General features: G+C 39.1%; 2 protein-coding genes across 2 annotated transcripts in view; one reads left to right on the forward strand and one right to left on the reverse strand.

Moving 5' to 3' along the window:
• Window positions 1-27708, forward strand: part of LOC111604682 (elongation factor-like GTPase 1) — an 89177-nt gene that overhangs the window by 3133 nt on the left and 58336 nt on the right. The window lies entirely within an intron of this gene.
• Window positions 968-27708, reverse strand: part of LOC111604683 — a 31875-nt gene continuing 5134 nt past the window's right edge. The window contains exons 2-5 of the mRNA XM_023322848.2: window positions 4636-4784; window positions 4352-4430; window positions 1974-2124; window positions 968-1668 (exon numbers count right to left, since the gene is read on the reverse strand). Of these exons, the coding sequence (XP_023178616.2) occupies window positions 968-1668; window positions 1974-2124; window positions 4352-4430; window positions 4636-4784 (1080 nt within the window). The remainder of the gene's footprint in view (window positions 1669-1973; window positions 2125-4351; window positions 4431-4635; window positions 4785-27708) is intronic.

Consider the following 27708-nt stretch of genomic DNA (forward strand, 5'->3'; position numbering starts at 1 on the left):
TTGATAGGTGCTATTAAAATTGAGCTGTTATGTTTACTAGTTTTTTGCCGTTGCTCAATGTGTGTAGAGCATTTACTATGGCATTGCCTGCAACAGTGAGTAGCTATGTTAAATAGTTGAGTAGATGTTGCTTGTTCTGTTATAAGCCATGGCGACTCCTGATAACATTGCCATATTCTGTTATGCTCCTGCCCTGGACTTCATTTATCTCTCGTCCCATAAATAAATGCACTTTGTTCGATTTATTTAACTAAAATGTATAAATAATTTATTACATATGCATTTCGTATGCGCGGCAGAGCAAAAAGTCGTTCAAAATCGTTTACATAGATAATTTGTTGTTGTTTTTATAATTTAACTACTAGTAAATGCAGCTTAGGTCTAACATAAATAGGCAACTAAATGTATTTTTCTTTTTTGTTTATAATTTAAATGATTTGCGTCACTGTTTAATTAAGATATGTTTAAATATGTTAAATATTTTATTTAAAAAATGGAATTGATGCCATATTTTGGGTTTTTGATATGCAAAACAAATTAATTAAACAATTAGTTCGGGCGTGGGCGTGGGCGCATAATTGTTTAATTAATTCGTAATTGTTTTTTGTTTCTCATTTAAATAAATACAAAATACGAGTATTTGTTATAAATTAAGGAAAGTTTGCTAGGCGATCAACTTATGATCGGAAAATGCCATTTCAAGTGCTTAAATTTAAATGCTTAACGTCTAATTGTAAATACGTTACGTTACGTTACGCGTTACGTTACGTAAAACCGCCTCTCTGTCACGTAGTCGTTGAACCCATCTCGCTCTCTCTCTCTCCCTCCCGCTCTCCGTCTATCTCTGGGAACAATCAAGTTGATCGCGATCTTCGTTTAGCTTCAGTCACAGTAGGTTGCAGAGTATTCCGGAAAAATTCCAATTAAAAATTGTTTTACTACTTAAGCTTCAGCTTAGGTTTTGCCTTTAGTCCCAGACAATGGTCTGTTGAAACTCGAGCACACGGTCCCAGGGAAACTCGGGCTCAGAGTCATCCAGCGAATCGAGCGATCGCTTAACACGGCTCGTCGGCTCCGGCTGTGTCGGCAACTCCGCCGTAGTTGCTTCGCTCTGCTCCGCTTGGAGCGTGGTACGTGCCTCTGCCTCATCGCTCGACTGTGTGCTGCTGCTGCTGCTGCCACTGGGCAATTGGTCGCGTTCCTCGGCAGCTGCTTCGATGGGCGGCGCCTCGCCGCGTCGCTCATTGTTACGTCCGTAATTGCTGCCGGGAAAACCGTTGAGCGCAAACTGATCCGGTCGGAAGTTAGGCGAGCTGCTATGCGTATGCTGTGTGCTCTCCGGTCGATTCAGATACTGATACGAGCTGCTGCCGCCGTTCTGGAACGTTTGATCCTGTGGCTGATAGTTCGCGCTGATGGCCGAGCTGCCCAACTGCCCGCCATAAATGGGTCTGCCATAGCTGTCCTTTTGTCCGCCCAATATGCTGCCGCCATTGTTGCTGCCGCCGCCTGTGCCCGGGCGATAGAAGGGCTTCTGCAGCTGATAGCGCTTGGGTGGCTGCACGCTGGGCTTGCGCACCGAGTAGCCCGGCTTCACGCACATCATGCCAAATACACGTATTCCAGGCACGCTCGCATAGGTGGGCTGATCATGAGCCATGGGTCCCTCTGTGAAGGATGGAGAGGCTCGTGTTAGCAGAGGTTGTGGTCGAGAGACTTCAATTGGTTTTAAATAAGTCAAAGCGAGCTGGACAAAGCTCCCACTGAGGATGTTAGTCTCAGAAAGGATGTGAGTCTTAGTTAACTAACGAAGGATGTTACCTCTAGATGGGCTTAGTGAGGAAGTAACGCTTAGAAACTTGACTTAACTCTGCAAGAACTAAGTTTCTTTAGTTTTACTCTACGCTTTTTAGCTCCAGGCTTAACTTCTAATTGATTGTACTACACATCGTCTGCTGGTTGTTGCTACTCACCCATTTTGAAGTGATCGGGGCAACGGCATATGACAAGATAGTGAGATTTGCCAGTGCGTGTATTTTGCAGCGCCAACAGGGACCAATCCTTGGGTGAACGGCACTCGCGCATCTCAGTTGTTGCCTCGCACGTTTTGGCTAGCGTAATTGCCTGTTGATAGAAAGAGAGAGAGTGAGCAAGGAAGACAGAGGGAGAGGAAGAGCTTTGATTAGTGCACTGAATACCGTTTTCAACCTGTCTAGACATGGCTAATAGCTAGCTAAAAGGAGTCGAATGCATGAGCGCTGCAATTAGACATTCACTTGGCGGCGTCTGTCTTAGATTGGCTGGCCCACAGGGCCGGCCGAAGAAAGTTGCCATGCAGCCCGCGAAAACCTCTCCCTATTGATATTCATTGATCGTGGCTCAAATTGAAAGTTAACATGCAACCCAAAGGCTGGCAAAGTGCAAAACTGTATCGCAAGCTGTGTAATCCGTCCGAAGCAGCCACCGTTGGCTAGCCCAGGGCGTTGGCGGGGCGGGGCGGGGCGGGGCGGGGCGGAGGCCTGCATCGCATCTGTTGCTTGTGCCACATTAGCTGCAAAGCTTGTCCGAAATTGCAAAAGCCAATTGCTTTGGCAGTTGATCTCATGCAATGCTCGAACTCCCATTCAATTGACTGCCTTTACCATGATTGTCCTTTTAACAGATTTTCCGTGTTACAATTCGGCTACTGTTGTTGTTGTTGTTGCTCTTGCGATACCCATTGCAAATGCTTGTAAGGAGTATATTGATTTTGTGCAAGTATTATAGATTGAACAGAGAGTCTATGTTGCTCAATCTTCACGCTTTGAGTACCTAGTCCCCAAGGAGTCTATGCATAACTTAATATAACTCGAGAACTATACCAGCTAGCGATATGAAATTTGAAGTGTAAACTCTATGCATAATATTTGGTATAACTCGAGAACTATACCAGCTAGCGATATGAAATTTGGAGTGTAAACTCTGCTATTGTAAGCCTATTAAGGGAATATATCATTCTTTAACTTTATACTTATCTATGTTAGTCACACCTCAAGCAAGCTAGCCCTTAAGCTATAACTGCTAGTACTTTAGTATTTACTTGAAAATTTTCTATCTATATTCCTATATATCAATTATCTCTGCTTTAATTTTTTTTATTTTATTCACATAGATTTAGAAACTTAGCTTATTGAGCATAACTCGAGAACTATGGCAGCTAGAGTTAACATATTTGTTATGTGACTTCAGGCAATGCCTAGTTAGCTTATAGCTAGAACTTTCCCTTGAGTTCACATATACAAGCTAGCATATACAGCCAGTTCGATGTCCTGGTTAGGGCATCTGTTAGTCGGGCACTGCTTACGAGATCACTCTTACTAGCTGCTGCTGTTTGCTGTCAATAATTTGATTGACTTGCGGCGCTCTTTGCATGCTGCTAGCTAGCTGGCTGGCTGGCTGGCATTTCCTTTCGCCCGCTCCATTGGCTGCCAATTGGCTGCCATTCAGGTTAATGTGGCCTGCCAGTAACTGGCTGCCCGTTGTGCCAGTTTTTCTAGCTAAGCTTCTGCCTAGCCGCTGTCCGCTGTCAGCTTTTTAAACGCATTTTCATAATTTTGCTAGTGGTACAGTTCCGGCAAGACATGCACCACAGCAAGTGTGGCATTTAACGGTACTCGGCCGCACACAATTAGCTGCAGCAGCAGCAGCAGCGGCAGCCGCAGCCCACATTGACGATCCCGCTCATTAAACTATTAAAAACTTTTTATTATCATTACATTAATGGCAAATTTATTGTGGCAATCCACAGCTGGAGCATTTATAACTCAATTATGCACCGCTGCACCGCTAATTGCAAGCACCACACACGTTCAGCGGGTGGTTGGCTTGTGGGAAAAGACTTGTTAATCGAATCGCAGATCCTTCCAGGAAATCTCTGAGCAACAATCTATAGAAGCAGTCCCAGTCCCAGTCGTGCCCAGCCACATGATCTATCATTGATACCAATTACTTATACGAATTGCCATGCACTGAGCAAAATAATCGCTGATCTGGCGATATGAATACCCAATAATTATGGCAGTTTCAACTCTGACTCTGAGAACTTAAAAAGCCATAAAAAATTAGCTAAGAATGCACAGATAAAGCGGAGCTCAAATCATTATAAAAATGATTTCGATTTGAACTTTTGTAAAATATTTTTCTTTTTTTTTTTTTAATTTTATTTTTATCTGTTTTTAGATTTCCCTTGAAGTCAAATTACTTGTCAGTACTTAGCTGAGTTAGTTTTCAATTGAGTTGGAGTTGGTTCTTTTTGCTCAGTGTATTTGGCTGGCTTAGCACGCTCCCCCACTGGTTAGATGGCAAAACTTACCTTCTTCTTATTATCACCGACCAATTTGGTGGTGTGCTGATCATCTTCGTTGAGGCTGGCCGAGCAGGGATCACGATATCTACCAAAACGAAAAGAAAGACAGATTGGGCTTAGTATTTAGCAGCTGTCTGTCTGCCTGTCTAGCAATGCCCCAAGTTCCCGATACCAACGCGCCCGCCCCCCAGTTGGGCGCAACCAGGGACAACCAGCTGAGCTAGCTTGGGGGGCATTACGGTTGGTTAGCCATGGCTTGGGTTGGGCACTGTTTCTTCTTCTTTGCTCACCTTGATGGACAGGCGCAGAGCGGCTGGGTGTAGTTGAGGCGGACATAGACCGCATTGCAGACCTGCTGGATGGCGCATTCGGGCAGCAGATAGATGTGCTGATTGTGTGGATAATAATGATATTTGGTGGGCTTCGCTGTCGCTGTCTTCTGCAAATAGAGTTAGAAAGGAAGTGAATGAAAAGGCGTTGAGCTGGCCAGGAAAAAGAAAATATATATAACGCTGTAGGGCATAAAAGGCTGGGAAATTGTTTGAATGATTCGTTTTACCTTGCAGTCTATTTTGTCACTGTTTTTTCCCTATTTTCTACAAAACAATTTTTTATAATTTAAAAAAAAAAAAAAATATTTTATAATCTAAATTAAAAAAAGATATATTTATATTAACTTCTCTGAGGCTCGAACCTTGACTGTCGTGCACAGAATTTCGCTGCACGGCGCCACAGTATGCTTCTAAATGTATATAACATTCTATTATTTTGGTTAACAGCATGTTAAAGTCAACATAAAAATGTAAATTTCTAAAAATAAACCAAGCTGTACTCGAGCTAGCGAACAGCAGCTTGATCAAATGTTATTGTTCATGCTGTTAAAGTTTTGTCTTTTCTTCAGCCATACAGCACAGGGTGTCTCAGAATATGTATTTGTGCTGACTTCTATGTTTAAGTTAACAGAATGTTGTTACAATCAAATAATGTTAATTGTTATAAAAACATAATGTTTGCCGCAGGACACGCACCTGCAACTTATTGCTAGAATATAATGTATTGTTTAACAATGAAAAACTTTAAGCTCAATTATTTTTAAAAGAATTTTACACACTTCTTTCTTGCATGTTTTGTCATTTGCTCAACTTTTGAAGTTTGAATTCTGCGTTAATTTAACAATCAGGCAGTCAGTCAGTCAGTCAGTCAGTCAGTCAGTCAATCAGTCAGTCACTCTTTTGTATACAATCAGATAATCTGTTGTGGCCAAAAGACTAACTAATTAAACTGCAGTTGCAATGCGATTAGTTAGAGATGCAAGCGTGGGCTTGTCTACGTTTCACTGTGCTTGTCAGCTGCAAATATTTGCTTGGCTTGCTGCTTGTTTGGCTCGTTGAATTGCCATGAGCCAACACCAACAAGTGTGTGCGAGTGTTTGTCTGTGTGTGTGTGTGTGTGAAATTGACGCAAACAGTTTTTTAATAACAGCAGACAAGGTCCAAGCTTAAATTGAAAACGGTTAAATAAAAAAGAAGAAGAAGTGGAAAATAAGCAACTCAAGATTCTATGCCAATCTTCAACTGGACTCGTACTCGGACTCGCACTCGGACTGTGTGGCACTTCTGCATATAAAATAGCTGCAACACAGCGGGTTAATGGCAAACGAGACCCTCACATAATGCCACAAATTGCTTGAGTGCAACATGCGGCGCTGCTCCCAAACTCTCCTCTGCCTCTGCAACTGCCAAGCGGAAGCAGCAAGAAGAAGAAAAAAAAAATGAAAAGTTATTAAAAAATTGATGCAGTCAGAAAAGCGAGGGGAATAAATGGTATGCTCTGCCCTTGGTAACTGCAAAACGCACCTCGGCTTCGTATTTACTTGGTAATTTGTGCTCAGAACTAAGAACTGAGAACTGGGAGCTGAGAGCTGAGAGCTGAGAGCTTCAGCTATGAGTTCAAGCCCGTCACTTCCTTTCCATAAATGCCAGCCATTTCCCTGTGCCAACTTTTCCATGTTGAAAACTTTCTAAATATATATATATATACATATATAAATATTCTCGCATAGTTGTGCAGGGTGTAGAGGGCTTGAAGGGACACTCTCATTTCCATATGACTTTTGTTCGGCTATTAAAATGCTTTTTCCGAACTACTTTCGCATATTGTTTTAGCACAATTTCAAGTTCTGCATCGAATGGCTCAAGTTCTTGCTCCCCTCTTTGTTTTTTTTTTTCTGTGTTTTCCCTTTCTATAGAAATGGAAACTAAATACAATAATTAATTTGCGCTTAAATGCCTTAAAGAATGTTGAAGCGAATTCCTGTTAAATTGTGCCATGATTGCAGCAAGCTCTTGCAACTCTCTATAAAAGTAAAAAGATTCAGATAAAGAAATATTTAATGAAGTTCCAGGAAAACAAGTTTACTAAAAGAAGTTTCTGAAAGTAAGTTGCACTAAAAGTTTTTAGCTGTGGGGGTGTGTAGATAAATAGATTTTCTGGCTAATTGAGTGCTTGATTGATTGATGTTCAATGCATAAGCAACGACAGCTAGAATGCTGAATTTTGCTTCTTTTTTTTCCCTTTCAATATAGATTTATATATATACTAGAGCGTACTCTGATTGATTGATTGATTCACTTTTTGATGGTTGGCTTACAGCCCCATACCAAAAGGCTTAGTTATTTGAGTTTGAGTATGCATATATAAATATATTAAGAATTCATGATTGACTGTTTGATGATTGATCATTAACGTGAAGCTGAAAGCCTGACAAATAGACAGCTGCTTTCTAGAGCTCAAATTTATTATATATAATGGAGTTTCTTACATGATTGATTGATTGTTAGTTAATGATATTAACTAAATTAATATATATATTGAATGATTGATTGTTTGATTGATGGATTTATGTTTGGCTGACAATTCAAAGCTCGTTTTGCCAATTCAGCTACCTTTATGACGCTTTAAGCCAAACATTTGCACATAAATTCATTAAGACTTATGTTGATTGATTGACTGATGGATGATTAACTCCAAACTCAAACTCTGATAGCTATAAAGCTGAATTTGAGAGACTAAATAGTTTTTGCTTTTTAAATCCTGCATATACATGTAATAAATATATGTGTATATGATTGCTTGTTATGCCTGACTGATTGACTGATTGATGAGCTAAGCTTTGGGCAAAAATCTGAAAATAGGACAGCTTCTTGTAGGCTGAGAAAGCTTATTGTTTGTTTCGAAACTATATTTGATATATTATATTATGACTGATTGATTGATTGACTGATTGCTGATCAAGTCACAGTCCAAGCCTGGACAGTTGGACAGCATAATTTTTACTCCAACAAGCAAAAATTATTCCTTGATTAGCGAAAATATTGCAACAATTACTTAATTAATGCTTCATGCTTAGTGCTCTAATAAATTTCAACTATTTCTTTATATAACAAAGACATCTGAAGCTTGCTTGTTAAGCAAATCAAGCTGCGCTCAGCTTGCTCTTCGCATGACTCATACGCCATGTTCGCTGTCATTGTCATTCGCCGTTGGTTGAAAGTCGAAGCTCAACTCTCACTCGGAGTTTGTTAGCAATTTTCCTAACTAATTGCAACTTGTTGCTGTAGCTGTTGTTGTTACTGGCTCCTTGCTACTTAGCACATAATTGAGCTTAACTTCTTTTTAGCTTAGTCGCCTCTTTAGCTCTCTTGAAATTGCGCTTCCCATGCCAATCATTTGCATTTGGCCTGAAGCCTCGAAACATTTTTGTCCCTTCCCTGCGCTCTAACTGGCTAAGCATTATTGAGTCTTGCAGTGACTCGTTGTTGCTGTTGCTGTTGTTGTTGTTACTGCAGTCAGCTGTTTGTCACATCTGTCGCCTCAACGCTCGCTCGCTTGCCTCATTGTTGCTGCAGGGTCGACGAGGCTCTGGCTCTGGCTCTAACTCTAACTTTAACTCTGGCTTGTTGCCTGTCTCGTTGGCTGACTGCCTGCCTGCCTGCCTGTCTCTTTCACTTTGGCCTAAGTACATTTTTAAATATTTACCATGTTGTTTTGGACAAGCAACTGGCAACTGGGCAGGCAGCTGGCAACAGGTGGGGTTTGCGGAGCTTCGTTTTTTGTTTTTTTTTTTTTATCTTTTGGCTAAAGAATTTTCCACGAAATGCAAATTAAAGCGTCGCTTGGCTTGTTTTCTGTTTTTGTTTTGCAGTTTAATTTTTATTGGCACACGGGTTAAAGTTCAGAGTGTACCAAAACACCCCCATCCCACTGCGCCTCTCTCCGCACTCTATACTCTCTTGAAAATCGTGTTTCTACCTTTTCGTTTTTTTCTTCCGATTTTTTTCCTGCCTTGCGTCGAGTGCTGCGCGCTCGCGCCTCATGAAGTGGCACGACCTTTTGTAGCATTTTCGCCGTTGATGCATTTCGAGTGCCATGAATTGCGTTTTGATTGAAAAGAAAGTGACATTTCCGCTGATTTCTTTTGCTGCTGTTGATTTTACTTTTCTGCATGAAACTGTGGACCAGCCAGGAGGCTGATGGCAGGGGGCTACAGGTGTCACAGGTGGCAACTCGGCACCAACCTTTAACCGTTTTTTGTTTTTGTTTTAGTTTTTGTGCTTTTCGGCCAATGTTTGTTTAGTTTTTGCTGCATTCCACTGTAGCGTCAATTAAGCGCAGCAACTGTTTGCCAAAACTTTGACAGCTAATTTATCGACGGTGTGCAACGTGGCGTATGTGTGATATGTATTTGCAGCGAGCAAATAGCAGCAGCGAAAGTTCTTTAATTACTGCATAGCTGGTGATTGAAGTAGCCTCTGTGTGTGCTGTGTTTTTAGCTGCTTTGATTGTAAGCAGCGCTTAGCCTATATTTGTTATCGATTAATCGATAGTTGGCCAGCTGTTTGATATGTGTTTTCGATAAGCTTTAGTAACTTTTTCTTCATATATACTTAAATTAATATGTTTTAGACACTCTTAGCCATGTTTAATGTTCTTTTGCCTGTTATCGATAACATATATATATCGAATACATTGCAGCTCTTATATAAATTTCATATTTTAAAGTTTATAAAAAATAGTGAGTAGTTTTTTAAGCTTGCGCTGTTGTTATCGATAACAAAATATCGATACTTTTGTTCTTTGTTTATAAGTGCTCATCTTTCATTTAAATTTTGCTCACAAATTGCCCATTTATGGATTGTAGCGACTGTAGTTAAAGCTATGCTTCTGTTATCCATAGCAAATATATCGATAATTGGCATATTATCATTTTAAGTGTTCTGTATTGCTAAATCTTCGTAATTATGATAAAAAGCTCTATAGATATTACTAGCCTACCAATAACTCCCTTTTGTTTCAATTTATTTTGGATAACGAAATTATTGATATTTATCTTAACTTAGTTTTGAACTATATATCATAATTTGATATATCGAAATTTTTACTTAGATATCGAGTTTCCATAGACTTAAGACTTAATACTTAGACTTAATACTTAAGTTAGTTTGAGTCCAATTTGAAACTATCGAAAAGCCTTTGCAGCTTTAATTCATTAGCTTAAGAGGAGCTAATGCACTTAGTCAATTGCTGGTAATTTATGCCTCAAGTCGGAGTCCTAAACGCGCATATTTTCCACTTTCCTTAGATTTGGTTTTCTTTTCTTTTCTATTTCTCTGCCCGCTTGATTTATGCCAGCAGCAGGAAATTTATTTTTAATGAGCGACAGCCGTTGGTGAGGAGCTAATGTTAAGCGCATGTAGCTGACAGCTTGTAGCTACAATATCTGAAGGTTTTATTTTCGCAATTTGGGGGGGAAGTATCTTCGCGTCTGTCTCAGATGCAAATCACTTGTGATTATTCAAATGCGCCCTGAAAGCCAAAAGCTGTTCGGATTCAATGCAAATGCTTTATAGTTGTGGAGGCAGTGCCACGCCCATTTGCCCACTTGCCTACTTGGCTGTAACTGAAGTGACTTTCTGTGTAGCTGGCGCGCAATTAATAAATAATTTTCATTTCATTTTCATTTTCATTTGAGATTTGATTTAATTACGTGAAAGTCACAGCGCTTACAACTGAGGCACACGCCCCCAACATCCGCTTCAGCTGTGTTATATTGTGGCTTGTTTATGGTGTAAAAGAACAGAAAATTAGTTGCCATTACGTGTGAGAGAGTGTGTGAATTTGAGTGCTGTTGTGTGTGATTTCTTATACCCTAAACTAAATTGTTGAGTGCACGTAGAAAGGGTGTTATGTACTTGTGGCGAAATCAGCTACATATAATGGGGAGGTTTAATTGTTGAAAGCCATTAAAAGTCATCATAAATATTTGTATAAAATATAGACTATATATAGAATAAATAATCATATTTAAGTTACATATCTGAAATACTTTAGAAACCCTTAACCATACCTTGCTGCAGCCATAGATCTACGTATGTGTAGCTAGCTGCCTTAAACTGTTAAGCTTTAGTTAGATTTCTTTAGATTTTCTTTTAATTTCGAATCTATATTCTATAATATATATATCACTCAATATCCTAAAAAGGCCACATACAAGATTCTAATCTGTGTTCAAAATTAGTAATGCAAATAACTAGAGCTGGAGCGAGTACTTAACTGTGTAGAAACATAAATAAAAACTTAATAATAATTTAAATGATGCATTCTTTCTTAGATCAGCAACTGCTTAGGCTACCTTCGTGGCTTGTCTCAGCATTTGGTCAGGGCATTTGCTAGTCGCGCATGCCCGCCTAGAGCACTCTTACATAAAATGTATATTTTTTGTTGCTTTGCTTTCGAGGGCTTTTTATTTGTTATTTAATTTGATGCGTTAAGTGAAAATGAAATTTCGTTGTATATAGTGTGTGAGAGTGTGTAAGTGTGTGTATGTGTGTGTAAGTGTGTGTTGTGGATGCTTTATTTAATTGCTGCTTGCAGGTTCTTGTCAGAGCTGATTGTTGTTGTTATTTAAAGAGCGTGAAATTTCAAGTGGATTGTCGGCTCACGATGTTGCCGCTGGCTGTTGTTGTTATTGCTGGGCCAAAAGCTACCGAAAATCTGAAGATTTGACTACTGCCAGTTGCTGTCGTTGTTTTTGTTGTTGCTGTTGTTGTTGTTAAACACAAACATTTCACTTGAGCTTGCAGTTGTTGTTTGGTTGTTATGTTGTTAACTGTAGTTTCTCATGCAAATCCACGCAATTCATTTGTTTGTTTATTTGCCTTCAATGTTGTTGCTGCTGCTGCCGTTGTTTGTTGAACGCTTTTTCCGGTTTGCTGGCCATTGATAGCCATCTGCCAGCATCCACAGCGCAGTTTATAAAATACTTTTCTTGAACTCCGCTCGCAACTCGAAAAAAAATTGCTTTTGCCCGCGGGGCGTAATTACAAAGAAGGTTCAATAAATTTGCCAGCTGATGATGGCCAGCATTTTCTGCATCCGTTACAATATCATAAAGTTCAGAGTTGAAAGATATAGCCAGTGCAGTTCTGCAAGGCAGAGAGACCCATAGATAGCAGCAGCTGAGCCAAGAGAATTGTTGAAGATTTCGAAATATTTCTTGGATTTTCTATCGATTCCTTCTTCAGCTATAGTCTGTAGCAGTTAAATTCTTGGCTTTGCTTGTTGAGCGGTTAGCACGTTGGCTGCGGCTTTGTAAGGCGCAGTTCATATGCTCCATTTATGCCCATTAGCAACAGTGTCTACTAAAAAATAAACAACACGACATCAGGGACAACGACTCTGTCTGCCGCTCATGCAACACTGCCATCTTTAGTTGCAGCAGGCGCTGTCGCTGTTGCTGTCGCTGTCTTTGCGCATGCGTAACTGATATCCATCTTGGGCGGCGTTACATTTTCTCCATACATATATATATAACTATAAAACTATATATATATATATATAAAGCGATATTTTTTGTGCTTCGCATAACTTGTCAAACAACAAACAAAGCCGGATGGGCCGACGCACCGAGGCCATGGTCAAGTCAACGCGCCATCCTGGCCATGTTGCTGCCGCAACAACAGCAACAATTTTCTATGATATAAGTGTAACGCGTCTCATAAAAAAACTCGCCCAATGTTTGCCTCGTAACCGTCGCAGATTGCATCAAAGCGTTGCACTGGCTCTGCACACACAGGTGTAAAAGGAGTAGGCGGGGCAGGAGGCTGCTGTGCACATGCACAGCAATTACATTATTTTACGGGCGGCGTTGGCAACAAAAATTGAATAATCCCACATGCGGCAGCAGCAACGACAGCAACATTCCATGCAACTCGTGTTCATAATTGTAGCAGGCCAAAAAAGAGGAAAGAAAGAGGAAGCAACTTGGCAAGCGTTTAATGTGTCAAATGCAAGTGCAACATGTTGCTGACGCTGCTGCTACAATTGTTGCTGCTGCTGTGAGTTGTTGTTGTTGCTTTGCACCACATTTATGCACTACAATTTGTTTCTAATGTTTGTCTCTCAAATGCTGTTGCTGTCGCTGTTGATATTCTTGATGTTGCTGCTGCTATTGTTGCTGCGGATGCTGTTGTTGCCGCTCTGGGCTGTTGCTGTTGCCTTATTCATTCTAATTTGCTTCTAATGCTTGTCTCTCAAATGTTGCTGCTGTCGCTCTTGATATGGCTGTTGTTGCTTCTTCTAATGTTGTTGCTGCTATTGATATTGTTGTTGCTATGTTGCTGCTGCTGTTGCTATCTACAATAATTCTTCACTTCCATTTGTTCCTCATGCTTGTCTTTCAAATGTTGTTACAAAATTGCTGCTGTTGTTGCTGCTGCTGCTGCTGCTGCAGTCTATTGCTGTTGCATTTGTCTACATAATATTGCTGAAATTTGTTGCTAAAGCCTGTCTTTCTGAGCTCTTTTAGGAGAGTTGCTGTTGCTGCTAGTTCACACATGTTGTTGTTGTCGAATTGGCATTGCCTGCCTCCCAGAGCTGTGTTCTTGGCCTTTTATACATGTTGCTGTTGCAGCTGACACAGCTGCTGTTGTTACAGTAGCTGTTGCTGATCTAACTATAGTCAGTTGCTATTAAATTGGGCAACATTGAACTCCTATAATTTTCTAATGCTTGTCTTTCATATATTGTTGCATCAAACAATTCTAATTTGCTTTAATTTGTTTCTAATGCCTGACTCTTAGAGCTATTTGGGAGACTTGTCATAAGTGCTGCTGCTGCTAGCAACTGTTGCTGCTGCAGCATTCTATACTAATTTGTTCTAATTTGTTTCTAATGCCTGTCTCTCAGAGCTATTTTTGTGACTTGTCATAAGCTCTTAATTGTTGTAGCTGTTGTTGCTGATGCTGCGCTATTGCTGTTGCTGTTGTTGCTGCTGTTATTGCTGTTGTCCGAGCTGCTTTCGTGTTTAATGCGCAGTGCCGTAATATTTTTCTTTATGCTTAGTACTTATTACTTATTGCTGTTGCTGTTGTTGGTGCTGTTGCTGTTGCTGTTGCCGCTGGCCGAGTTTATTGTTCTAGTTTAGACCTCCCATTTCCCCTTCCCACTTGCGGCATTGCCCGTCTTGGGCTCTATTAACAGTTGTTTCGGCTGCTCAGCTGAGTTTGTTGAACTTTTAATGAGTTTATATGGGCGCGCATTATATGATTTTTAACGAGCAATGCATTTGTTTGTTGGGTCAACTTTTTGAAGACATCTAATGCCAGCTGCCCGTGGAACGGATGCGCCTTTTAATGAGCAGCTTAATTATTTTAGCTGCGGGCATTGAGCTTGAGCAGAAATCGATTGCAATCAATGCTGTTTTGTTTACTTTTCTCAATTAAGACATTCATTCTATTTATTCTTCAATTAATTGTAAGGCATCTGTTATCTTTCCCTTCATTTCCCAACTAATTGCAATCTCATTCATGATTTGTGCTGCAATCATTGATAGTAATGCCAAGGTGTTAAGGATAATTGATAGATGTTTATAGCTCTTGTTGTTATTGATTATCTAGCGCTCTTAATCGTATCACATCGTTAGTTCTTGAATGTCTAAAGTAATCGATAAATCTTACTATTAGATTCATTTATGGGTTTAAGGTCTTAGACTCATTTAATAGACACATTTTTATGTATTTATAGGATTGAAATTTAAGACGAGTGTCAAGTAATGCAGTCTATTTCTATATTGTTTGTTATCGATATGTTATCGAAAGGCTTGAAATACCAATTAACAATTGTTACAAACTTAATAGATACATATAAAAATGAAACTTCTTTTGTTACCCTAGCTTATAGGCTTTTAAGTGTTAATTGAACTGAATCAATCACTTTACATAACTATCGATAAGAGGCAGTAATATTAATCGATACTTATAACTCACCTTGACCTTAAAGCTTAAAGTTATATCTAAACAAAGCTTCTATAAGCCAAGCAAGAGTTTGACTTTATTTAAATGTACATTGCTTACTAAACAATCGATTAACATAGTGTCATTTATCGATAGTTCGAACTGCTTTGATTACTTCTTTCATGTCTCTCAACAAAAGCATGTAACTTTATATAAAACTTAATTTCTGTTGATTTTACTCTAACTCCAACTAAAGCAAATTCACCAATATCGATTACTAGACAAAACTATCGATTCGTTTCAGTATTATTAAACGATGAATTACATTGTCGTTTAAGCTGTCTATTTCTAGTATATAAAGCTGTCAACTGCTGTTCAGTTGCCTTTAAAATAGTTTTACACAATCTTTAACTTAAAAGTATTATCGATTATTGATTAATCGATAGTCATGACTTTTTATTATGGAAGCCCAGGTTGCCCTGGTTATAGTTTATTTTTAAAATAGACTTTGTGTACCAGATTCTTCCATTCGAAATTACTTTCGAGTTATTGTGGCTTTGCGATTGAAAGCTTTTGTTTATTTTCTTTTAGTTGGAAATCAGCTTTTGTCTTTGAGCCCGTTTTGCAATCAAACAACTCATTTCTTGAAAGACAAAATTCACTTAAGTGCCGTATATGCTATCTAACTGCCGCTTACCTGGTCGTTTACCTCCAAGCACAAACAGTTTGACCGCACCAACTCACCCCGATCCCACCTAACCGCAAATGGTCAAAATGTTTACATTTTGTTGTTTTTCAACGCTAATACGCACAGCAAACACAGCATAGCTGGCCCCACTCCACTCTCGTTCAGTTATTTGTAAAGATTTGTTAGAAATCTTTTAATGTCCACTTATGTACAGAGCGTGCGGTCAGTGGATGAGCAGCGGCAGGGGGCGTGTCTTACCTGCAAATGTAAAAGAAAGCGAAATTAGTTTACCAGAAGTTCGACAACAAAATGGGTAAGAAAAAAATGAAAATAATAATAATAATAGCAAAAATTCCAACGAACGAAAAATCAGTTAATACAACTGCCAATTCGCATTTAAATAAGCCATCAAAACTTTCTACATGTTGCATGATTATTTTCTGATCTGTGGCAGAAGCCGCCGCGGAATTCAATTAAGCTCGACTGCAACGACGTCGTTGCCTTTAATTTGTTGCGCCTAATTATTGCAGTTGTCCGTTGTCTTTTGTCTTTTTGGCATCTGCTGAGCTGAGCTGAGCTATGCCTGGCATTATAATATGTAGTTCTGCTGTTAGGGGGCCTTCGGGGCCAACACTTTCTTTATTGGACTTTCTTTAGATTTATCTTTTCACAGCTTTGCTGTGTATCGCCTGTGGCATTTGCTTTCTGACTTCTTTTGTTTTGCGCGCGTTGCGCTTCACTGTTTTTCGCATGGCTTTTCCGAGCCGAACGCCAAGAAGAAGACGCAGAAGACGCGGCAGAAAGTCGCTGCAAAATTCCAACATTATGCAGTGCGTTAATTATGGGAGAGCCCGCGGTGCTAATGTCTATATCATTGGCTGCGCACCCTATTAAAGAGAGTGCCCACAACTAGAGAGTAGAAAAATACTAAAAACTAAAGGAAAAAACTAAAGTAAAAATAAAAAGTTTACTTTATAAAATGCCGACCTCGAAAGCTATGCTGCTGCCTAGTTTGCTAGCAGCTACACTGAACAAAAAATTTATGAACGAAACTTGTACGAAAGAGTTGAGCAGTGCAATTCAAGCTTAGCTGAAATTGTTAGCTTTAAATGAGATTTTAATTGTTGTTACTAAATTGTAGATTTGTTAACGAGTAATTGGATTGGAGCGTAACAAATTAAGACTTAAAGTTGTATAGAAGTCTTAAATAAAATTAGACTTGGCTTAGTTTAAGTGCAGAATTAAGACTTAGAGTTGTTTAGAAGTCTTAAATAAAATCAGACTTTGCTTAGTTTAAATGCAGAATTATTGTTTAAGTTTAGATTTTCTTGAGATTTCCTTTAAATTAAAGCAGCTTCTTAATTTATTTAAAGCTCTTTTGAACTGTTCTTAAATACAAATGTTAGTTTTCATAACCCAGGCTAAAAGTTATAATTTCAGGCTACATTTTTCTAAACAATTTTTTGTTTATTATTCAGATATGCATATATATATATTGTACAATAAGCCAAACTAGGTTTCAGCTAAAGTTAGAAACAAATCTGTAAAATTAATATAAAATAAAAGCTTAAATATATTGAAAGATTTGACTAAGGCCACAGCAATTTCCAAGCTTTCATAGACTGCAGTTTCCTTTGCGAAAATCTAAATAAAATTAAACGCACTTCAAAACCCCTGAAAACCTTTTAAAATTTAAGCTCTTTAGCAGTCGCTCTTCCAGAACATCCTTTCGCTGTTTCTGACAGTGTAATTCGTCTAGAAAATATCGAAACTGTAGTCAACGATTTCGTCACAGTCCTTTGTCTCAGTCGTGACCGCCGACTGTGGCGAATGATGATGGTCTTGTTTCTTCTCTCATTTGGGCGCAGGGGCAAGGCGCTGCTGGAAACTGCAGTGCTGCAATTTGCGACAAATTCTGTGTAACAACACAAAGTTTCACTTGGCAGCAGCCGAAGCAAAAGCAACTGAAGTCTTCGACCATTTGTGGGCATTTTGTCGATAGTTTGTAACCTCAATTTGCATTTGAATTTTTGTGGCAGCCAACGACAAATATGGCCAAAACAAATTTGGCTTTTGGGTATTTGGAATTTGGTATTTGTGATTGCTATTGGCCGTTTTGATTGCTATATAAGACGTATATAGAGAGATGGGTTAACAGTAAATCAATTGGCAGCAGAACTTATCTAAAAGATACAGAAACACACACACACACACGTATAGATAACTGACTGACTGAGCCATTGGCCAAGATATACATCACCATTTACAGCTATCAATCATAATTAAGTGAATGATAATCAAAATGGTCAGCATTATAGACCGACTTGACTCTACCTCTGCCTCTGACTTGGCGAGCCTTTGTTCTGCCAGTCTCTCGCGCTCTCGCCCGGCAGTATTATTAGAGGTAATGATAAAGAGCCGCAGCTCGAGCGAATCGAAATGCTGCGCCAACTCCAACTCCAGCCACAGCACCGTTATGCAGCTTAACATAACTCCCAGGCACAAGAGCAACAGCAACAGCAACAGCAACTTCTCAGCTTCTTCTCTCATTGTCTCGACCTCATCTCGTATGCAAACGCAAAACTCACTTTGAGATACAAATACAGATGCGAGTGCGAATTGTAGCTGTTGCTGTTGTTGTATCTAGCATTGACATGCTGGCAACTGGCTAGCAAATTTAGCACGCTAAGCAAAGCCAGTCAGCTCCCAGGCGTAGCTTTCATTTTAGACCAGGTGACAGCTAGCTATGAGCTGCTGTTGCTGCCACAAGCTCAGACGCTGCCACATTAATTTATTAGTCGCACTTGCAATTGCTGTTGCTGTTGGTATTGCTGTTGTGTAAAAGATACGCACACGCTGCGAGCTACATTCTGCCAGCAACAGTTGGCCTCTGGTTGTCGCCTATCAAATTACGTTGCTGGGATGCCAAAACCCAACAACATTTCAAATCTCTGGCATTTTTTTTCGCTGCATAGGAAACTTTAGCTGCAGCTTGTTAGTGCTGCGTTAGAGTGAAAGAGAGAGAGGCAGAGAGTGAGCAGCCTGTAAAATGAATAATTGCAAATGCGGTTTATGCAGTGTGCGCTTATCTTGTATTTGCAGCTTATGAAAAGTAAGATTTTTGAATGGATTTTTAGCAAAAGTTATTAATCACTTTTACTGCAAAGAAAACCAGATCAATAGCACTTTATGTCTAACTAATATTTAATTTTAATATGTCTAAATATAGAGCTAACCTAAAATGCATTCAAAGCATTATTGAAAAGGTTTTAAGCAAACCTTTTTTAGATCTATTTCTGTTGCAATTTTTATGGCACTAACATATATTTAAATTGATTTGTTATGGCATTAGCTTATGCATATATTATACTTCATTCTGCAAATCTTGCTTTCATATCAAGAACTATATATCATGATAAGCACAGCATCTACTCTAATCAATTTCCTGGCCTTAACCTGTAAGCAAATTGACTTGTTACACTTTTTATTAATGTATTTAGACTTTATTATGAATGATTCTTTCAATCTAGTTTTCATATCATGAACTATATATCATGATAAGTACAGCATCTTCTCTAGCGATTTTCCTGGCATTAACCTGTAAGCAAATTGATTTGTTATGCTGTTTGCTAATCTCTAAACAGTTTCTCCGCTTGCTTAAACCAATTAATCTACCACGTATAAACCTGCTCGGGCCTTGTGTTGGTCTCTTTTTGCTATTTCTATCTGGATTTGGTTCCGCCTGCCCATCACACACGAGATGCGAGTGCAATATCTCAATGTGCACATGTATTTGTATATCTATAAAGATGAGTCCAGTGTAAAATTCGCTCATTAATTTTCGCGTTCCTTCACTGACATTGATTGAAGATGCGGTCGTGTTATGGATGCATGGGAACCACATCAACTATATAACTAAACTAAAGTCAGCTTACACAGCTTCTACTGCAGCATCTTCTGATGATTAATCTGGCTGGCAGGCAATTGTCTAGTTCCCTTTAATCTAGCTTCGAGCTTTCCTTTTTCTTTTCTTTTTATTTTTTTTTACCATATGTGATCCTCGTGAACCCAATTAGAGCTTGGCTTTTTCTCTCTTTGCTGTCAAATGACACAGATTTTCATTTCCAGCTGTGGGTGTGGCCACGCCCATTGCACACGCTTTTGGCCCAAAAAAAAATGGGAGGCGAAAAACTTTTGCTTTTATGATGCGCGCGTTGATAAACTTCGATGACTTTATAGATATTTTGCTGGCTCTTCTCCGTGCAGAGTTAGAAAGCGCATTTCTTGCTTGCTTTTCGGCCAGTTGCGGCCATAATTGCCCGCTTACCACTTTTTTGTACCCTTTTTGCACCATTTTGTTGTGGGCTCCATGGCAAGTTGCCTTGTGGCTGGCATCGTCAGCTCCTAGCTGCATTTGTGGCTTTGTCCATTTTTGTTTTGGCCACTGCGTTTCGTGCGCAATTTGTTATTTTAATGATTTCAATGGAATCTTCCCAAAGCTGAGCTCCATCTTTGACTTCTCTGCTACCCCGCACATAATTGTGCGGGTGTTGTTGTTGCTGTTGCTGTTACTGACTTCTGTTTTGGGGCTTGGCGAGAAAGTCGCATTGCATTCAAATGCAGCTCAACGAGTCGACGCCAAGTCAAATGTTAAAGTGTTTACACGCCTCTCTGACAATACCCAGAGACATACACACACAAGTAAATCTGACAAATGGCCAGACAATAGCAACAGCAACAACAATAAGAACTAGCAAGAGTGCTTGGCTCAAGAGTGCCTGACTTAGAGATGCCCTGTAGCCAGCTACCTATAGTTGTGCTTATCTAAACACACACAGATACACACTCAGCCACACATGACATTCCAGGCAGCTTTTCTTGATATTGTTTACAGCTGAGCTTTGTTATTTTTAATGTTTTATAACCTTTGTCTAAATGTTGTTTTCACTATGAAATGTTGATGTCTGAAAGAACTCTCTTTTAATAATCATATGAGGATTAAGGCTATAACAAATTTGGGCTTAGTATACAATATTTTATGATCTCTACATTCAAATGTAGTTTCGAAAACACAAAACAGTGACTAACGATACTAGTTAACAATACTAGCTAATCTTAACGATAGTTATTGATAGTCTTTGAGTCGATAATTATCGATAATACCATGTTATATAATCTATAAAATATAATTAAGTTAATAGAGTACCTGCAAATGATCTATTGGAGGTAAAACAAAAGCGATGCTTGGCTAACGATAGGCTGTGATTAGCTGTAAACGATAATTATCGATAGTCAGTAAAGCTATGATTAATCTGCCAAGCAGTAATTAACAAAGCTCTTATCTAAGTTTCGCTTAAATACAGTTCCTAGTGAACGATAATTATCGATTGAATCAAATGAACAAAATGATCCGTCTTATCATATAATGCATGCTTTGTTGCATTTATTTGCATTCTTAAGGGCTCACAAATCGATAAATCATTCCTGTCGATAGTCTAATAAGCAATAATTATCGATCGAGAAACAATTTGAAGCGCTCCTTAGCAAATAAAGCTTGTTTAACGTGTGATGTGCTTGCTCGTAAGCTGCTTAAATCTACTTCATTAACTCTTAAGCTACTCCAGTCGTTAGCGTCAACTTAGCACGACTTTATGATCGACTTCATGTTCGAGTCTTAACACTAATCATTCACACATGCTGTGCACTGGGCATAGGGTATAACAACAAAGAGCAATGGCTTACAAATTGCTGGTGACGTTCAGCACAGTAGTTGACAACATCAGCAACAACTAACGACAACAGACAACAGCGAGACAACAACAACAATGTGGGTATTTGTGGTGCCGGCAAGCATTATTATGGCCATACTCAACGGCTCTTGAAGTGAAGTTCGTCTTTGGACTTGGCATTGTAATCATCAATATGCCGCTGCCCACTCTCCGGCTGCCTCGTCACAATGCTATATCAATATTTGCGCATGCCTTTAGACGCTAGCTGCATTTAACTGCTTGTAATATCCGTGAAATACAGCCAACGATTTCGTTTTTAAAGCATTATAACTCTGTTTGTATATATGTTAAGGGCTAGAGCTGCTAAAGGCCTTCTATTTGTCTGGCTGGCATGGAAATTGACACTTTTGCTTGGCCTGCCTCCATGTCCATCGACACTTGGCGAAAAATTGTGTCAAGTTGTCAACGGCAATAGCAGCAGCAGCAGCAGCACCAGCGGCAGCAGCAGCAGCAGCAATCAGCTGTCACTGTGTCAGTTGCTTGGCCTAAAAACTGACCACACTTGCTTCAATGTGAGTTGATGAAGACAGCTATGCAATCGATACATGTGGCACATTGATTGAAATTGAAAACGAATCAAGCACACAACCAGTCGAAAATCTAGTGAAAATTGAGTTTTAATGAAGAGTTATCATATTGTATGGCAAACAGGTTGAGTGAAAGAGGAATTGCAATTTGTATATAACAACAAATCGAAGTCTCAACTAGCCAACTGTGGCTTAGCGCATGATTTTTATACTATTCATTGAACATGTTAAGGAAATACATTTTGGAAAAGAGCCCAGATCCTATAGATACTCTATTTAAGCTGTTGAAGACTTTTTTATGACCATTCAAACCACGCTTTAAATTCGATATGTTATCGATCAGTCAAAATTTAGCTATTAGCTGCAATTGTACGAAATTTAATATGCAGCATAGCTATATATCAGTGCATAGCCCTATCTAGTGCATCGATTTCAGAGACTTTCTAGCTTAATTATAGTTTAAAAGTTATCGATAAATCGATTAATTTGCTTAAAGCTAGCTTCAAGCTGCTTGACTATGGCTAACATAACAGAGAATAGAGCATAAGAAAGTATACAACATATATCGATAAACGATAAATATATAGTATTAATTCAATCGATAACCAAACAAAGCAGAAATATCTAAATTGTTGATTGATAACAGCTGAGAAAATCATAGTAGTTAATTGAAAAGTGATCAGCCATGACTTGAGCTATAACAATCAACTTAATGGCAACTCGCAACGATTGTTCTGTCTGCCTTAAAAGTTAAGCTTCCGCAGAAGTAGACGTCTCAGAGCGACTTTGACTTATGAATTTTAATGTCCGCTCATAAAGGCAGAACAGAACAGAAAACTTGAATATATCTATGCATTTATGTAGGCTGTGTGTGTCTTAGCTGACGTACAGCTCAGCTAGTACAACAAATTATGCGCCTCGCCCAAGTTCAGGAAAGTTTTGTGCATTTTAAATGTGAAACTGGACGTTGGCTCCAGGTGGAGCTTACAATTTCTTGATGCAGGGCAACAAGAACGAATCGAGTTGAAACGAGCGACAAATTAGCAATTTAAATTTCCGACAACAAACAATAAACATATATAAAATATGTGAGCTCTGCAATTGCCGATTGCAGTCAAGCGACTTTGCCACATGACCAGCAACAGCAACAGCAGCAGTTGCCACAGTTGCAGCTGTAGAGAATTGTGTCAAATGTGCCACGCCCACTGGCTGGCACTTTCTTTTGCATTAGACATAAATTTGATGACGCCTTTATTAGTGCGAATGGCGTTAGCTGTTGCTGCCGCCGCCTATTGCTCCCAATGCCACACTTGCCACAAGCACAGTAAAAGTTGTAGCGCCACAAATAATGAAGCAAACTATAAAAAGAGTCGAATGAGCAATACTCGATCAGGTGAAGTTTTATGGAGCTATAAAATTTTTTTATAACGGCAAAGAATCTAATTTGTTGCAAGTGGCTGTAGATAATATAGTTATGAACTGATAGATCAAGGAATATAGCGACTGATCTATCACATGCTAGTATACAATATCTGAAAATGTATTCAAATTGCTGTTAAGCCTCTAGCTGACATTGTCTTTGCCCAATACTCGCTCAAGTTAAACACTTTAGAGGAAATATGAGATTTATTTTTAGTTTAGCTTTCAGAGCGATCTTTATTTAGCGTTCAATATAAACAAAATAAAAATAAACTGTTTTACACTTTCTGTGCGTCTAAAACCAATAAACTCCTTTCACCTCATAGGCGAGCATATAAATAAAAGCAAAAATTGTCGAAAAGCTTATAAATGTTTTACATTTGAGTTTTTTGCAATTGAGAAAACAAAAACAAATGCAATTTGAAGCATTATTTTTGTACGTTGATTGCGTTCACCTGATGTTTGTTGTGTGTTTGTCTCTAGGTTAAACATTGCATGTCTGTGCGACGTCTCGCTATCTCTCTCCCTCCCTCTCTCTTACTCTCTCGCCACATCGATTTGGTGGAAAGTTTGATAGATGCATATCTTTTCAATGGCCACGTTAATTGCAGCTGAGCCATAGAAATTGCTGTATTAAATTTGCCCCCGGGGCCAAAAAGCCAATGGTTCAAACTGGCCAAAAGAGCAGCCACAATTGTGTGGCTCGCACTCGAACTGTATTTGGATCTGTGTCGATTGAACCTTTACGAATTTATTTGGTTACATTTTGTGTTGTTTATTGAATTTGTCATAGAAGATGTAACGAAAGCAGAGAAGGCGTAGAGATGGAGATAGGCACTGACTGACTGACCTGAAATTCTTGTAGTTTTTTTTGCATTTGAAGTGAATATCAAGAAGTCAAGTCTTTGAACTACTTGAACTAAAAGTGAGAGGAATAAGTGAAATATGTTAGAGAGTTGGGAGAGATTTCCCAGATCATAGCATTGACTTCCTCTTCCCTGAGCAGCTTAAGGTCTCGTCTGCATTTTAATCCTAAGTCTAGCTACTTTAATTTATCAATTGAATCGAATTCGTAATCTAATTAAACTGGTGTATCATATATAGATATCTCATTGACACACTTCAGCTATAATTAAACCATTTCCGTTAGGGTATTTACTTTTGACCACTTCAAAGTAAATGCTTGTTTTTTGTTTTAATAATTTGTTGATTCTTTCGTTTTTCTTCTTTGTTATTTTTGATTTAGAAAGTACAATAAATGTATAGACCATAAAAGTCGGAATAGCGGCACTCGCACAGTTCTGGCCGCCTTATAAATAATTTATCAATTTTAGAAAAATTTTTTTTTGCCAGATTTTATTTTTGTATTCTCTTCACAGCAATTGAATTAGCCATAGACAATGCCAACTAAAGTTGAGATTGGCAACAACAAAACGAATTGTGATTTAAATGCAATTGGTTTTTGTTTTTCTTTGACTGTGTGTGAGTGCTCTATGCACAATTACACGACCTAGAAAGCCAAAGCAGCAGAAAGAAAGAAGAAAGCCAAAAGACAAAGTCAAAGACAAATGCAAAGGATGAGAGTGGGCTAAAGAGGGGCTGGCTGAATGGTCAAAAGAGGAAGCAGTTGAGAGTTCAAAAAAGGGGTCGGTGGAGAGCTCTACAGAGGAGTCATAAGAGGAGTGTACAGAGGAGTCTAGAGAGGCAAGCAAGAGTGGCATCCAGAGAGGTCATGCGAGGCATGCTAATGCAAATAGTGGGAAGACATTTACAATTAGTTGCCAAATGCTGTGAGATCTTAATTTGGTCGTGGACTCGTGAGGCGTCTACCCAGATAAGAGTCTGGAGGGGAACTGTTGGGTACTGTCTAGTTTCTGATGTAGTTTGTTTTAGTGTGGCCGCAACTCTCACTTAATGGAAAGTGCCTCGTCCGGCGCCCAAGGCTCTCATTAGAGCATCAAAGTCGAAAGATCTGCGGCACGATTGGCACAGCAACAAACCTATTTTTGGCCCACGCATTCGGTCAAGTCGCATTCGTAGGTAGTAGCCAAGTCATGGCCACAAATGAAGCCAAGATCAAAGAGTCTGGAGTCTGGCGTCTGGAAAGCACTTAAAAGGGTCGGCATAATAATTGAAGTTTCACTTTTACTACATTTCGCATAATTTGCGCTATTTTTATCGCTAATGAGCGCCAGTTTTATTCATTTCTAAATTGTAGTAATTAGTTATTGTTTAATTGCAAGTAAAAGTTTGAAGTCTTAATAAATCAAGAAGCTGCAAGATGGTAATGCAAAACCCTTTCCCCAAAAACAAAAAGAAATAGTTAGAAAGCCAAGCTAGACCTAGTTCAAGAGCTCGCAGCTAGTCTAAGATGGAGATAAATAAAAGAGTGAGTGAGTGAGTTAGGGAGAGGGAGAGAGAGAGAGAGATCGCTGCGCTTTTCTCAGCTTTCTTCGGCGGCGCATTGTTCGATTTTTCCTAATCATATGAATAATGTTAGGCTCTTTCCCTTGAGCTCTTGTCTCGCTGCTGCGCCTCGGGCTTTCTGCTTGAATGCTTTCATTTGCATTTAGCTTAGCAGCTTCCGCCAAGTGCTCGAGCCCCGCTAGGTAATTGCTTTTGGTGGGCTCTCTTTGATTAGCATAAGTTTTCGGCTCTAACGGGGTTAGCTTTTGTTAACAAGCCGCTGTCTGATAAGACCTGACTCGTTCAATGTGTTTTTTTTTTTGGTCTAAGAAGTCATGACAACTATTTCATGGTCAGACGATTTGTAGCCAATTCCATGCTTCATTTCGCTGAACTTTCCATCAGCCTCTCTGTCTATCTATGCGAAATTGGCAGCTGCAAATATTTCACACTGTCATGGCATAGTTCCGGTTTCTAAGACCAATTCAAATTTGTTTTTCTTTTTCCATTTTTTGATTTTTGATGAACTTAGCTGCAATTCACTTTTCATGGCTTTTGTTTTTTCCTAGCTGCTTGGCCTCAGCCCTATGATTATATGCTCTATGCGTTGTAAAATTGTTGGTGTCATTGTTATGAGGCACGCGGCCAAGCTAAGTCTGAGGAGAGTTGAGGTTGGGGCTCGGAGGCTTATCTACTCAGTGAAACTTCTTTGCCTTTTTCTTCGGGGTAGCTCGAAGTTTTTCAACGTAATAATGCAAATGGAAAAACTATAATTAATTGCCGGCTACGTACAACGGGCGTGGGCGTGGTCATTGAGGCACTGAGCTGAGCTTTGGCGTCAGGCACAAGTCGCTGCGCCAGCGGCCAGTTAGAATACCCTGTAAAGTAAACAACTGAAGTGGAGCAGCAGCTAAAACTAAAGGCTAATTGAAATTTGTATTTCTGAGAGAATTTCTTCTATGAAGTCAGGTATATACTAAAGTATATAGAGACTTGGTTTTTAGCTACACCTACTACTTCTTGTTCTCCCATTTTAGAAGATATATTCAATATCTAGAATCATGTATTGAGTTTATATTGGGACAGTTTAGTCTTATAGATATAGAAGCAACATATTCAGCAAGCCTAAAGAATCTCTCGAAAATTGGTATACATCAACTCAGCCACTTAATAAAACTAACCCAAAAGTTTCATTTGAATTAGTTAATTTGCTCCCCAGTTATTATACAAACAAAAAAGACGTTCCGCTTGAGGTCTTCGCTTTAAGAGATATCTGCTAGTCGTGCAGTTGGGCGTCTACCAACTTGTAGCATGCATTTTGTTGCCTTTTGCTGCCCACTAATTAAATGAGTTGAGAGCGTGAAAAAGTCGCATGTTGCATCATTTGAAGATGAAGACGAAGCTAACTGCAACTCATGGCAACAGCAGCAGCAGCAGCAGCGCCATGACCTAGGCATTGTATGGCATGTGGCATGTGGCATGTGGTATTGAAATGCCAACTAACGGTGCATTAGCTTCATCATTAAGACCAAAGTCCGTATAAATAAGGTGTCCATTATGCTCTCTTAGTATATTGAAAATTTATTTGGCATTTGGTCTTGATTTGTGCCCCATTAGCACCTTTCGATCTATACTTGGGTTCTGAGTTCTCTTTCTTTCTAATTTTTTTTTGGGGGAAGACTTAGAAAGCGTGTAAATTAAAAGCCAGCGAAAGTTTATTTTCTTCTGTAAAACTCAATTTTTGTGTTTCCATTTCTTTTGTTATTATTATTTCTATGCAAATTAGCTGAAGCTCTTCTAATTTTTGTGTCGCAATCCGAGAGACAATAATGAGTTTTTGTTGATATACACGAAAAATATTTCTGTTTTCTTCTCGCTCGAAAATATTTTTAACAATGTGTTAATTACACAAGAATACAGAAACAAACCGTATGCACAAATCTGTGCTTAATCGTTAATTTATGATATTCGTAGCGGTAAACGACGTGAAGCAATCGGCCGGCCTGAATGCTGATTCTAAGCTTCGTCTTTCGGCTTAATGCTTCGCTGATCATCATCAGCCGGCAGCAGCCTCGTGGGTAGCTCATAAAGTTGGCCTAATGTGCATATTTATGTTTGCCAGTTGCAATAAATTCGAAATTCATTTGATTTGAACACTTGAGTCTAGCCATAAATACGAGCTAATGTTTGTACAGCTGCTGAAAGTCCAAGTCTTTCTGCAATAACTCAACAATGCTTTATT

The sequence above is a fragment of the Drosophila hydei genome, unplaced genomic scaffold (assembly GCF_003285905.1).
Source record: "Drosophila hydei strain 15085-1641.00,03,60 unplaced genomic scaffold, DhydRS2 tig00000283-arrow-arrow-pilon, whole genome shotgun sequence".
NCBI lineage: Eukaryota > Metazoa > Arthropoda > Insecta > Diptera > Drosophilidae > Drosophila > Drosophila hydei.